The 14,392-nt window shown below is 35.8% G+C and overlaps 1 protein-coding gene across 4 annotated transcripts in view; it reads right to left on the bottom strand.

The window, feature by feature from the left end:
• SUGCT (succinyl-CoA:glutarate-CoA transferase) overlaps positions 1 to 14,392 on the bottom strand; it is a 313,990-nt gene that overhangs the window by 53,230 nt on the left and 246,368 nt on the right. For all 4 annotated transcript variants that reach the window (XM_032702459.1, XM_032702476.1, XM_032702484.1 and 1 more), the window contains one exon: positions 482 to 545. In XM_032702459.1, coding sequence (XP_032558350.1) covers positions 482 to 545 — 64 coding nt within the window. The remainder of the gene's footprint in view (positions 1 to 481; positions 546 to 14,392) is intronic.

Genomic DNA, 14,392 nt, shown 5'->3' with positions numbered 1-14,392 from the left:
ACTAATTTATTACTTCTGTATTCTTTGGAAATACAAAATAGCTATTTAAGATTTCATCTTGATCTTCATTAAGTCTTCAGTATAAATTTCCTTTCTCTTTTGTCTTCTTTTTTTTTCTACAACAGAGATGTCCCTAAAAGAAGCCTGTATAACCTTCAAAATACACCTAAATCAAAAAGAGATTCACATATTCATGTAGATGACTTAGCAGTAATATTTCTACAAGGGGGAGTTTGCAAATATTATCAAATCTATGTTCATGTTTTATGACAACTGACCGATGGAAATCAGAAGCTATTCTAACACACATTTTAACCCATTTTTCTGCTGCTGGAATGACTATGAGCACAAATGTCAGCCTGGATAAACTTTTGTCCATTTGACTGAAATGTGAAGATGCATCATGTCCTCAACTGAGTTCCAGAAACACTCAGGATGTCATGTAGCATTTAATTTAGAAAAAAAGGATTAAACATCTAACCTGGAACAGCGATCCTCCCAGCTGTTGGATGATTCATTTCCATCACAAGTCCATTGTGCAGTACCTAGGAAAACAAAACAAAACAAAACATGTATGTAATAAAAAATATAACCAGTTCCTAAACTCAAGAGGAAAAAAAGAGAAAAATATCATCATGTTCTTTCATAGACTAACTGAAAATACAGGGAGCTAAAACTCAAGTAGTTTGCTTAATTTGTAAAATGAAAGCCCCAATGTTTGACACTACTTTTTATTTATGCATCTAAATAAATGCTTCAGTAAGACTGTCTATCTCTAACATATCTTTATGCTCTTATACCCAACATCAAACATAAGAAACTGATCTGCAAGCATGTTACACTTTCAACCACCAACACGCAACTGGTACCAACACAGACTGAGTATTAAAACCTTCACATAATTTAATTTCAATCTGTAATATGTAATAAAGGCCTACACATAACCTATATTCTCTAGTTTATTTTTTCACTGTTACTCAGTTGCTTTTGAGCTTGTGATGGATCATACTGTGAAATGTTGTCTAATAGCTTTTACAAGGATTTAGGAAAGATAAAATAATGTTGATGGTTCTTCTGTTCTTTTGAGTGGGTATGCCATGTTTCAGCCCTGCGTATATCTGTATGGGATGATTATTCATTGCAATTTTCATCTCCTTGTTATTAACATCAACCAAAAAACAATATGTGATACTCAAGTAACAGGGAAAAAGAAATCCATACTAGCAAACTCACTGCTCTTGTTAAGAGACTTCTGCATCCAAAGCCAATAATCAAGCTGTATAATTTCCTTACCTATTATTCTGCTATCCTTGTAATGGTGTTACCTTAATCACATATTCAGAATTCTTTAAAAATATATATTTATTTTATTATTGAAGCATCCTCTACAAATAGAAAGCCTCAGAACATGTAATTATTTTTATATCCAATATAACAAATCTAGATTGCCTTGCCAAATGCATCAGCTGCAGCAAATGAAAGATGGGCAAAGACTATTAAGAGATCATGTCTTAATATCTACCTATTCACCTTGGACCATGAATAACACTAGCAATCTTACCTATTAATGACAAGTGTTGGTCTAAGTATTCTTGAAAATTTCCAGTTAATGAGATGAGAATTTTCTTATGTAGCGTGCATCACATTCTCTATTTTTATTATTAGAATTTTTTCTCCTAATACATAATCTAAATACCTTTGCATGGAACATCTTTATTCTTGTTTGTTTCCCAAGTGGACACAGAAAGCCAATCACTAGCATCTTTATAACATTCTTTTATGTACTGAAAGATTGTAATCACATCCTCCCTCGCTCTGCTCTTTTCTAGACTAAACAAAACTAATTCCCTTAACCATTCTTTCCAGGTCAAATTTTGTGAACCTTTTATCTGTGTAGAATAGCCTGCTTAAGAAATTCCCATTCCTGAACAGGTGGTGTCAAAAGGTCAGGTCAGCTTTCTCTTTGCTTGTGGGGTAAGCCTATTTAGCTGACATTTAGAAATCCAGATATTTCCGATAATAGATGCTGGTGGAACAATGTCTGTTCAGTGGTCTAATTGTTTGGCGGTACCCCAAATCATTAGTTCTATTTCTCTTTCAGAAGGTTAACAGCAATTTTGGTAGACATTCAAGTGAGACATTCAGAATTTTTTCCCAAATGACAGCTTTAGGAAATACAATTGCTTGTTTTAACTCGTATTTAGAATCTTTCCAGTTATGCCCTTGATCAACAGTACTGAAAGTTTGGCCTCCTTTCTCTGTAACTTACTTACATGGGCTTTCTTTATGTATTTAATTGATTATTTAGGACCTGAATGCAAGAGAACACACTTATTCGAACTTGAAATCCACTGCACGCTCAGGTGCACAAGCAGTTCTTTAGATGGTAAATTAAAGGATGTACCTAAAAGTGGCTCCATTTGGTTAAAGAAAAACATACAAATTCTCTAGCAGGTACTCAAGGCTCCAAAAAAACTCATGTTTTTCTCTGGTTTGAGTCTCTAAATTTTTATTCTCATAAAGCAGACTTAAAATACATTTAAAAGACTTTTTTTTAAAGTCTTTTATTGTTAGGCTCAAGTTCCATGTCCCTTTTCTTTACAGAATGAACTACAAAACCCCTGAAGTATCTTTGATGATCACCAGTCTAACTTCTACTCCTTTCAAAATAATTGTTTAAGATGCAGTCAAGCTTCCTTTCTATTTTCATGATAAGTACGGTGTCGATTTTCCCTATCAGATATATTCTTTACTCAAAAACTCTTGCTATTACATTTATTTTCTACAGTTATTAAGCCTATATTGGTATTCTTAGTTCCAACTTTTCTTTTGAAGAAAATGGTCCCCAAGCAATGACTCTGGTCAAAAACTGGGGGGTTTTTTCCAACATCAGTAACACTGTTTAAAAGAACTGTGTAATTTCCCATTCCATGAATTCCACTATTAGGATTCCCAAAAAGAAAATGAAAGAAAAAAACAACTTCATGAACTCTTCCTATGAAGGAAATATATAAGATTACTGCATCCTAGCCTTTGGGAGAATGCAGTGTTCACATCCTTTATCAGCAAAGACAAAGAAGGTCTGAGGAAAAAGTAAGAGACATAACTCAAAGGTTTTTTCCTCCTTTGTCTTGTACCTTTCAGATGGTCATGATCTGTCTGATTGGTAGAGTCTTCCACTGTGTTTGTATTCACCTAGCTCAGCATAAGGAACTGACAAGCCAAGACGATCATGTAAAAGATGACAGCAATTAGCAGATGAAAATTTTACTTTTTTTTCCATATGGCTTATTTTCCAGGCTAGAAATACTATACGATCTGTTAGTGTCCAAGATTTTCCGAATCAAATTACCTTGGGTGGCATTTTACATTGAGATCACTCTAAGGGAATCAGAAGCACAGTCCTCAGTCTTTCAGTAATAACTGTTTAATATGGATCAGGAACAGTGTGGCCAGCTGGACCAGGGAAGACATTCTCCCCCTGTACTCAGCACTGGTGAGGCCACACCTTGAGTACTGTGTCCAGTACTTAGAATTTTTATAACAAGCAGAATTAAAATCCCTTATCCAGCTGCTTTCACAAGGAGGATCAAATATTAACTCCAGTTATTCCTTGTATTGTCACCTTGTTCAAAAAAATTATCCATCTGACACTACTTTTCTGTGTTAATTTATATATTACCAGTGGGTATGTTCAGTTCAATACTATCAATGTGTATGGTAGCTTTCTTTGAGACCTAGGTATGAGTATCTGTTTATCTTTCTAAAAAACAGGAAAATTACATGCAGGATATGGCTTTGGAAAGTTTTTTTAATCTTGGACACTTCACAACTTTTAAGAATATCTGATGCTTGATGATGGGTCGTTCCCTTGATAAATACGATAACAAAAGTTGTGAAACAAAATTCATCATGAATATTATTATCAAAAAGATTAATCTTCCTTTTATCCCTCAAAATGAATGGTCTTCTTATACGTTATGAAAAATAATTGACTGTATTATTGATGCAACAGCACAAATGGCAGGTAGGAGAATCAGAAACATGGTGTCTGCTCTTTTTCATGTGGATGTTAGAGTGGTTGGCCACATAATAAACATCTGGCAAATTCTGGGATCATCATAAAGTACATTTCATATCACATTAGTTCACTTCAACTGTGATATAACTGATGATGCTTGTAACTAACCACCAGTAACAACACGGTTTCTCTTAGAACTGCCAGTAAGGTTTCAAATCTGTTCTACCTAAGATAGAATCAGTTTACAAATCCAAATCAAAGGAGATGCTGGGATCAGAAACATATCAAACCTTGTCAGCCCCCACCTACACCCTTCCCTGATCCAAATTTTAGAAGTTCTATTTAATGTAGAGCCATACATTAAAAATATGCATGTCTACAGGTTTCACAGTTTCATCTAGAGTTTAGTGAAAAGGATTTTCAGGGCCACAAAGGAAATGATGTAACCATTTTCTCCATATTTTTGTAGCCACAAGATAGCTGGCTGTTGGTAAATGCAATTACTCTTTGTGCCTCCAAACCACAAAAAAATAATAATAATTTTCCCTGTACGTGCTGAACATAGAGCTATGGCCATAATCATCCCCTGAAGAAGTAATAGCACGTGTTGTGAACACAAAGCCATATTGGAATTGCATTCCACATCCTAAAAGTACCTCTTTCCAAATAAAAATATGTTAACTCATTTGAAATTTGAAAAGGATATTAAACATATCCCCATCTGATGCCTGGTTCTGGTTGGTCTTTTATTTCTAGAATGCTGTTACACAGCAGAATGGTTTGCATATTACCATGTTTCCCCTTCCCCTTTTTTCTATGCAACAATCCCAGTATTTTCAAGTTCTGTTGTCAAAGTTGTCTTTTATCACTAATAACTTTATTGTTCTTCTTTCCAAACACAGATTCTAGCACACAGAGCTCATCTGGAGAAAGTAATATGATCTGTCTACCGTATCTAAGCATTGTATTGATGAATCACATATATCTCCACTTTACCTGCGTCTACCTCTCATATTTGAAATTTATCACCATTTCATGTTGCAACAGGACATAATAATAATAACAACTAGCTGTTGGCTCTTCAGTATTGTACCGAATTGTACAGTAGCCATGATTTTAACCCAAGAAGGTTTGTTATGATACAGGAGTTAAGAGTTTTTTACCTGCATTCCTCTATGTTGCTTAAGTCAAGAATTTTCATGTCCATACTTTTGAACTAAATGTTTCAGAAAGGCAATCACTCAGAGTGATGAGAGACTGCTTCCCTTATGCTCTGTCCCAGTGTGACATTTGATCAGCTGAAGGTAGTTGAATTCACCCATTATTACTACCTCATTAGGCTTATATGATTCTTTGATCTCCTTCAACGTTTTGGACTCAATATCCGTTTCCTGATCAGAAAGTTCAACAGTATAGCCCTAATACAGTTCCCCCAGCTCTATGACCTAATCTGTCCTTCCTGTTCAGTTTATAGCAAGGTATTACACTCTCCTCTTGATTTGTGTCATGCCAACATTCTTCTGTAATGGCTACTATGTCAAGATTCTCCTTCTTTGCCAAGAATTTCAAGTTACTTTTTTTTAATCTTACGTATCTCATGTTAGTGTGGAATGTGTTGTATGCATTTGGGGAAGCAGAGAGTTGGCCACTTCATTTTTTATGTAACTTTCAAGTTTGACATTGTATTACCTTTCTAGAAGTTCTCCTCTTTCAGCTTTCTTGTACATTTGATTCTTGTCCCCTACACCTTTTTGTATGACTAACATCACTAGCAGATGTCTTAAAGTGGTGTGAGCCCTCATTTGTCAGCTTTTCCTCAACTTCTGCATGAGTAGCCACCCTCATTAATTTCCTGCACCAGCAGTCTATTCTTACTACCGTTCAAGACAAGACCTTCCACAGAGATTCTTCATTCTCAAAGCTATATGTAAGTATCCCAATGGAAATTCTACTTCTTGTCATCCATTAACTGAAACACCAAAATCTGAAATTATGCAACCTGCACTTTAGACTAAAATTAGACTTCTGTTCGGAAAGGAGCGTAAAGATGGTGAAACTTTACCAGTTTTCCTGGATAAGTTTCCAGGATTCTTTTATAGGTTCGTAATACTGGCACAGAATACACCCACCACAGTGAGCTCTTCCTAGGCACCCTATAAAAATCTGTTCTTCACAGACTCACCCTCTCCCTCCCTGAGAATCTACTCAGCAAACTGTTTCTGTGGCCAATATGAACAAGGCAATTAATGTTTTTAGTAACTCAATTTCCTAAATCATCTTTCAAATTCAATAATCTAAGTAAGACATGACCCTGATGCTCAGATTAGTTCTCATAATAATGTTTTACTTCCCTTAGCACCTCCTGCTACAAAATAAAAATTAAAAAGTTCATAGTGCTAAATTAGTCACAGTTTAATGCACAGAGACATTAAACAATCAAAAAATATTAAACAATGAAATCCATTTGTGACAGAGCAGAAACACCTTTGCTACTGCCTAATCATCAAACACATACTTATTCTTGAGAAAAAATACTAAATTCAATTTATACCTCACTGTCTAAGTAAATATGAGACAACTGCTAAATAAGTCTATATAAATCTCATATGTTTTCATCAGATATACTGAAAAGTAATGAGAATAAAAAAATGTACTTTTTTTTTTTTTCTAATAGCATACCATATTCCAGTAAGGAATCTGGTTTTTAACTCTTGTGGAGAAGCAAGTATTTCAGAGGGGTTTATTAGCATATGGTATATTCAATATTTGTAACTAATAGCAAGGAGATTAAGAGAATAAAGATTTATAACTCAGTCCAAAATATACAAAAATGCATGAATACAAGTCTGTCATTAACTCTGATTTTCAAGGTTGCAGATCTGACCCTGACTTTAAGGGGCTTTCTGTGTACTCCAAAATCAGGCCCCTTCCTCAAATGTCCAAGTATAGCTCCCTGACAACTTCTTGCACCATCAGTCTGGAAACGTGGCAGAGGAAAGAATCTGTGTTTATTGGTAAAAAATACATATACTCTTCAGATGTGTTTCTTCCCTGAGAATTGATGTGATTGTAAACCCATATTTTTGGTGGGTTCGAATGTGTAAACCCTAAATTCACAGAAATATTTTAGCAAAGATGCTTGGCTGTGCTGCTATTTGGATGTGAGACCTGGCTCATGCTGGTAGCAAGATGAGGTATGGCTGTATTCAGAGCACTGGCTCTGAGTTCAAAGAGTCTGTCTCCAGCTGCAGCATAGCTTTCCTGTCTAACACTGATAATTCCACACTGATCACCTGGTGCTACAGAAACAGATTGATTTTATTATTGCAACAGTCCGAAATACTGACTGGTTTTACTTCTTTCAGTCAGAATTGCCAGTAATTTGCTGCTAGCAATGGTGTTACAAGTCACTGGGTTTTGATAATATTTTTTCTACTTTGGATTATTACAAATACTACATTCAGCATTTAAATATTATGTTAGCAATTTCTCTGAACAAAAAGCATGGAAAAACCTAATTACAAGTAATTTTTAGAAATGCAATGAACATAAAAATTAAGAAGAGTATTCTGGGCTGAATATGGGTTATATTATTCTGGCGACATCCAGAATGCCAAGTGAAAGGCTTTATAATTCTATTTTATTTCATTGGCATTTATCTCATATTAAACAACAACAAAATAAGTTTACAGATGTTTTCCTCTGTGGAAACTGACTTGTTAATGAAAGGTAAACATATTTCCTAGCTTACACTAATATTTCCTAGATTATATTAATAATAAGGTAGGACTGCCATACCTTTAAGCGCTGTGTGCCATAAGTGCCCCGGTGGGGTAAAAATACCAGGAACCTTTCCACTCCCATTGTTTTAATAACAACTCTGTAGATGTTTCATTTGTTCATCAGGCATCATATCCAGACCTGCCTATGAAGCTGGAGATGATGAAGAGAAAATTCTGATGAGGCTTTGTACAACTGAGTTTTTTCAGAAGTAACTTTTTGCCATGTAATATTGGAGTAAGTCATATGCAGATGCAACTCTGGATTGAAAAATGACTGAGGTGTTTTTCCACCATGTAGGGGTACTGTGTTTTCAAAATGTGCCATCCTCAACAAAACTGAACATTACCAAGAGTTGTTACAGAAATCCTGTGTTTTCTCAGATAGGTATGCATGTTATGGCAAGAATACATTTGTAGGCGGAAAAGAAATATCAACAGTCAGAAAGCTTCAAATATTCACACACTTATTACTGGGCACAGGAACCATTAAATAACAGCATTGCTCCACTATGCTAATATATCACTTGATTTCTGATAGTCCTTGGGAACCTCACTTCTTTCACCCAATAGGAAGTACATAATCAGTATAGGTTTTCTAATCTTGCACACTGCACTGAGTTCCCAAGAGCCTTCTTTTAAGTGCTCCATCCATCTTTCACCTGCCATGTAAGTGTTACGCTTTATTTATACATCATTCACTGTTTCGTTAGAGCTAGTATTCCCAGGACTGCAAAACTTGTGCATCCACTGAGGAATGCCACTTAATACTGGCATCCGCTTAGTATTGTAAAGTACACCCAGATGAGAGCATATCTCTACAGACCCTCAGTCTGCTTCAGGCAGAGATTCACTACGCCTCTTATAAGTGGTTTATTCCTGCATACTCTTGCACTGACCTTTGTAGTACTTTAGAAAAGGAACTATGACTGCGGTTTAAAGCACAGAACTTTGAATAAAGTCAAAGGAGTGTTGTGTAGAAACACGTGCGGATTACCCTAGTAAACTGCATAGATGCTGTTGAGTGTTGCTAGATGATCTGTCCAAAGAAATTTTCATCAACAGAATCTCTGGTACATGGAGATTTTTCTCAGTTTATACTCTGCTCCATTAACATTAGCCTTTGTAACAAAAGCTAAGACAGAGAACTCCTAACCATGTCCACGCCAAGGAATTGGGATTCAAGAGTGCTAGTTGCAAGACGTATATGGAGAAGGTGAAAAATAAGTTCCCACTTCATATTAGTATCTTCAACTCCTTTACAGCAGTTCAGTACTTAGCTACTGTTATCCACTTTTCCATCATTAGCATTTAGTTATGAATTTTATTACCCAACCATAAAAGCTCTCTATAAGCTGCAGTAAAGCAAAAAGAAACTAAAGCCAGGAAGGTATTTCACAGCACACAAAAGAGGTGGTTTCTTTCAGAAACTATCCTCTTAAAAAACCAACTAAAACATAGTTTTGAAAATACTATATTTCACAGTTACTTAGTCATCAATGTGCATTAGATGCTCTGTAAGAGCATTTAATGTAAAAAGCAATTGGTATTTGACTACTAGATATGTAACTGTGAGCAAAAATACAATACTGTTTTTTAGATATAATGCATCCACTGAACTTTGCAATGCTTCCAGACTTCTCTTGCTTTGAAGTTAACGATCCTATGACATTAACCTTAGCAAGAAAAATACAGGACCTAAATTAATAAAACACAACAGAAATACAGCAGTCCTCACGTACAGACTTACCAATTGCCTGCAGTAATGTCACCAACTACTACACTAGACATTTTATTGATGCTCCCATAACAAAATTTCATTCATCTGGAAAATATACATCAACCATAAACAAAAATAAATTTAAGAAAGCACTGTTCATTAAGCCACAAAAATGTTAGAAAGCTAGAAAGTTCATGATATACTCCTAAAAACACAGAGAACCCGATAAAGCATTACATTTGTATTTCAGCACTGATCTTCCACATTATCTTCCCATCTGTGGTCAGACCTGGCATAGAAGGAGCCTGAACTTTATTTTGCCCTGTCAGTTTCCCAGCAAGGACACCTCAAAAAGCAGGTAGCAGGGTTAAGCCTCAACAAGTGGAAGGATCAGTCATTTCATGTGGAATTACCATGAAAAATATACCCGAAAACTTATATTCATGTATATGCTGAATATAAGCCCTATCAGTCCTTTATCTGATGCTTACTTCATCTCTGTTTCCACCACAATTGTTACCAGAAATCTGGAGAGTTCACAGTATCTATATATAGAGACAGAAATTCTCACATGCTGTCCAGATAAACAGCTTCATACAGATCAGTTGATTAGAGTATATAGTTGCTGAAACAAGTTGCTAAAGAAGCTGTGAGGGACCAAGGAGGGAAAGAGAAAAAGGAAAACACCAAGAACTGCTTTTTCCACTTAAAATCTTACATAGTTTTGCATGAACAAAGGCACGAAATAGTTCACCTGGGTAAATTCATATCTTCAAACATTCTAATGTATTTTAGAAGTTATATTCAACTTTGTCTCCTCAGCTTTGTCTTGAGGGTTTCTTCTGCTTCAGCAGTGACACCTATTACATAAGGCAGTACTAGGATATGACAGCGTTAAAAGCACCAGTGACACTGATCTCTCAGGACCAAAGAGTATTTTTTCCAAACATGCAAATCTAAGCGGATATGCAATGCAATTGGAAAAGCATTTTTTACATGTCTACATTCTGAACCATGTCAGGGACTTCATAATACAATAATTTGCAACAGTTCACTGTATCTGAGTTAAGTTAGAGCAAGTTGCACAGCAGTTAATATTTGACAGAAGAACTGTCTTGCGTCAAGCCATAAGCACTACTCTGCCTATTCGTTTTGTATAAGACCTTATATTCTAACTAATGCTATTCAAGCAGATAATTAGAATGAAGGGCAATCAAACAACACAAATGTACAGAGGTGACACTTAATAAAATGAAATAAAAATATGCTAATAAAAGGAATTATCTTAGGCTTGCAGCTGTTTTGTGAGACTAGATCCAACCTGAGTTAAATCTAAGTACAACACAAAGGCATCAAAGTTTCATGTTTTGAGTCTTCTGGTTAAAATACTACTACCTTATTATACACTGTGTATTTCCTACAAGCGGCAAACCTATCTAATAAACTCCAGCCTGCAAAAGACTCTTCTTCCAAAACTACCTTTGGACACTAGACCTCTTCAACTCCTTACTATTCCATGCAGGTCACAAGAAGTTTGTGTACGTCATCCTAATTGCGGATCAGAGTAAGTATCTTCTATACTATCTAGATAAAAAAAGTTCATTAAATAATTCTGTTGCAATAAAATTGAATACAATTTTGCTGGTGAATGAAACCAATTCATTACTATAATTGTGTCACAATATTCTGAGTTACTGTAATTTTTCCAATTGATCACCTGCTGTTTAAGAAAGCAGTTGGGAGACATTAACATTAACATTAACAACATTAAAAAATGTTGTGTTTCAGAACAAAGTGGCAAGTACTGTAATGTTGGATATATTAAGCTATTCCGAAAACAATACAAGTGGCACATAAGTCTAAGTCATATTTTAAGTGCACATCAAAAGATACTTTTAAAAAAGAAAGCGTTATTTCTTTGTATCTCATTGATATGTATCCACATGTTACATACAGTGGAGTGCATAAAACTAGAGTTTCTTTTTGTTGTAATTAATTACTCCAAACATCTGTTTGTTCAGGTTTTTAATTTGTCTGAACTTTTTGCCCCACTAGTCTGCTTATCTGAAGTCAACTAAATGCAGAGCTTGAAAGAGATATTCAAAACACAAGTGGCAAGAATCCTTTTATTCCTTAAAAGAGGCACATGAATGTTGAGATAAAAATGTAGGCTGATGTAAACTGTAAGTCCCAAGTCTAGAAGAGTCTAAATAACTGTTAGAAGTGTTTCTTTATTATTGCAACCTCCAATTTTGCAGTATTTGGGTTTTGTCCCAAACAGAAAACAAAGTCGCAAACAAAGAACATGGATCAGAAGTCACAAAAAATTACTTACACTAACGGGAAGATGAAAAGAGGTGACTACTTTTACCTATGTTAATTAAGAGCCATACAACTGAATAAAGACAGAATACAACAGTATAGTTCAGTTGGAAGGGATCTAAAACAGCCACCTAGCCCCACTGCCTGACCACTTCAGGGCTGCCCAAAAGTTAAACCATGGCTTTAAGGGTACTGTCCAAATGCCTCTTCAGCACTGACAGGTACGGGTGCGGGTGGGGCATTGACCACCTCTCTAGGAAGTCTGTTCCAGGGTTTGACCACCCTCTGGGTAAAGAAAGTTTTCCTAACGTCAAGTCCAAACCTCCCTTGATGGATGCAGCTTTGAACCACTCCCAGGTGTCCTGGCACTGGGTAACAGGGAGAAGAGCTCAGCACCTCCCTCTCCACTTCCCCTCCTCAGGAAGCTGTTGAGAGCAATGAAGTCGCCCCTCAGCCTCCTCCTCTCCAAATCAGATAAATCCAGTGTCCTCAGTGCCTCCTCAGAGGACATGCCTGCCAGCCCTTTCCCCAGCTTTGGTGTTCTTTTCTGGATGTATTCAAGTTACGGAAGAAATTACCATTTAAAATATTTAAACAGTAGTATCAGTAATCAAGATGAGGAACAAGTGAGGAAGATGCACTGGTATGTAAAAACATGAAAATTAAATAGGAAAAACATTAACTTAGGACCATTTTAATTTTCTGCTGCTAGGATCTACCTATGCTTTTATATGGACAGAAATTTTAAGACTAAAATTAAGTAAAAACATTAGAAAACACACTGCATAGAACAACCCTGGCTTTTCACAATACAGAAGGATTTTTCAGTGACGTGATCCACCTCCAGTATCTAGATTCTGTGATTATGTAAAACCCCAATATCATAGTATTTCCCTTGAGGATCCAGTCATGTCAGAGAACTATTAGAAATCCATTCCCATAAAACTTCTGGCCTAATTTCTTCATAAATATATATAAAATGGCTTCACTTAGACAGACTTTTCTTTTTTCTTCAGAACTGAACCCGTACACTTGCAAACATTTTCTCACTCATCCAGTACCACCATTTGGTTAAGATAAATAGAAAAAAAATTATTTCAACATTTCCATATCCTTTACCTCAATCTTATATCTGAAGAAATATTCTTTTGGAAGAGCTAAAAGTTCTGGGTTTGTGTTCATGTATTGTTAGTCTACTGAATACAGCTGTTGGTATTCAACTGAAAGCTGGTTTTTGAAAGATGACTACTGTTGACTGGACTCAGCCCATCCTCCAATCACAGAAAACCAGAAATGATCAAAACACAGTTGCCACATAAAATTAATTGACAATTACTACTGATATGGAGTGCAAATAGAATATGTGACCTGGAGAATTACCAAAAATAGTCAAAGAAAGGATTTCTCATTAAAAAATGAATTCACATTATGGGATTTCTTCTCCGCCATGCATGTATAGGGTGATTTTGGAAATTAATGATATGACCCATATTCACCTCACCTACCATCAGACATTTAACTGAGGATTGCAAGATGGTAACCAAATTTCCCTCATATAAGCACATAGACAACAGAGAAAGATACATCCAGAGCATGAATATGACTTTGATACTTGACTACAACTATTGTATTTGATACTTGACTACAACTGTTATTATATTACTCCATTATGATGGAGTGATCTTACAATAAGAATGTAACTACCTCTCAAATCTAACTCAAATGCTTAGTTTTAACTGAGTTGTATTCAGGAGTGTGTTTATCAGTTCCTCATCTGTAAAATGTGGGAAGTAGTATTTCCACAATTTTTCAGAAGAATAAAAGGTACATGGATACTTAGAGACACAGAAAGGACATGGTATTGAGCTAGTTTCAGATCAGTGGACTTAAGCCATCTGCCTTCAGATTTACAGCAGCAGAGGTAAGACAGGCTGCCAAAATTAATTTGCACTATATAATAAAATCCTCAGTACTGCTGAAATTCACTGTCATTGATACCATGTATCCATTGACACAGATGCTCCTTATCAATTGCAGTCCATCAAGGGAAAAAAAGTAAATGAGCTAGTAATCCAACCTTCTGTCTCTGAGGTAGCTTCATGATGTAAACCAAAGCATGGTAAATGGATATTTGCTTTTAAAGCCCTAAAATGCTAAGGTAAATGTACTCACAGTCACTTAAAGGTTCACTGTAATTAAGTAGGAATAATTTTACAAGGAGAAGTATGTAACTGGTGATCTGGACTAGGAGCTATGTGATATTACCTGGGGTTGCACTTGATTAGCTACTAAGAAAACAGATTCTGCTTCTCCTGAAGCAAACAGGAGTCAGAACAAAACCCAAAACATGCCGCGATACTGCTGTTCAGTCAGGTTTTGCATTTTAGCCTGTTAATGATGAGGCCCAGATGGACATTCATAGCTGTCTCTTGGAAAACTGGAGTAGTAAATTTTGTTCATTATCATTCATCTAGTTAGGTGTAAGTTTTAAGTGACAAGCTAAAGACATCCTTCAGGCATGCAGAATGTTTTCTTTGTACTGCTATGCTA

The sequence above is a fragment of the Chiroxiphia lanceolata genome, chromosome 1, assembly GCF_009829145.1.
Source record: "Chiroxiphia lanceolata isolate bChiLan1 chromosome 1, bChiLan1.pri, whole genome shotgun sequence".
NCBI lineage: Eukaryota > Metazoa > Chordata > Aves > Passeriformes > Pipridae > Chiroxiphia > Chiroxiphia lanceolata.
Note: the sequence above shows the minus strand (reverse complement) of the source record. Positions and strands in the feature narration are given on the sequence as shown.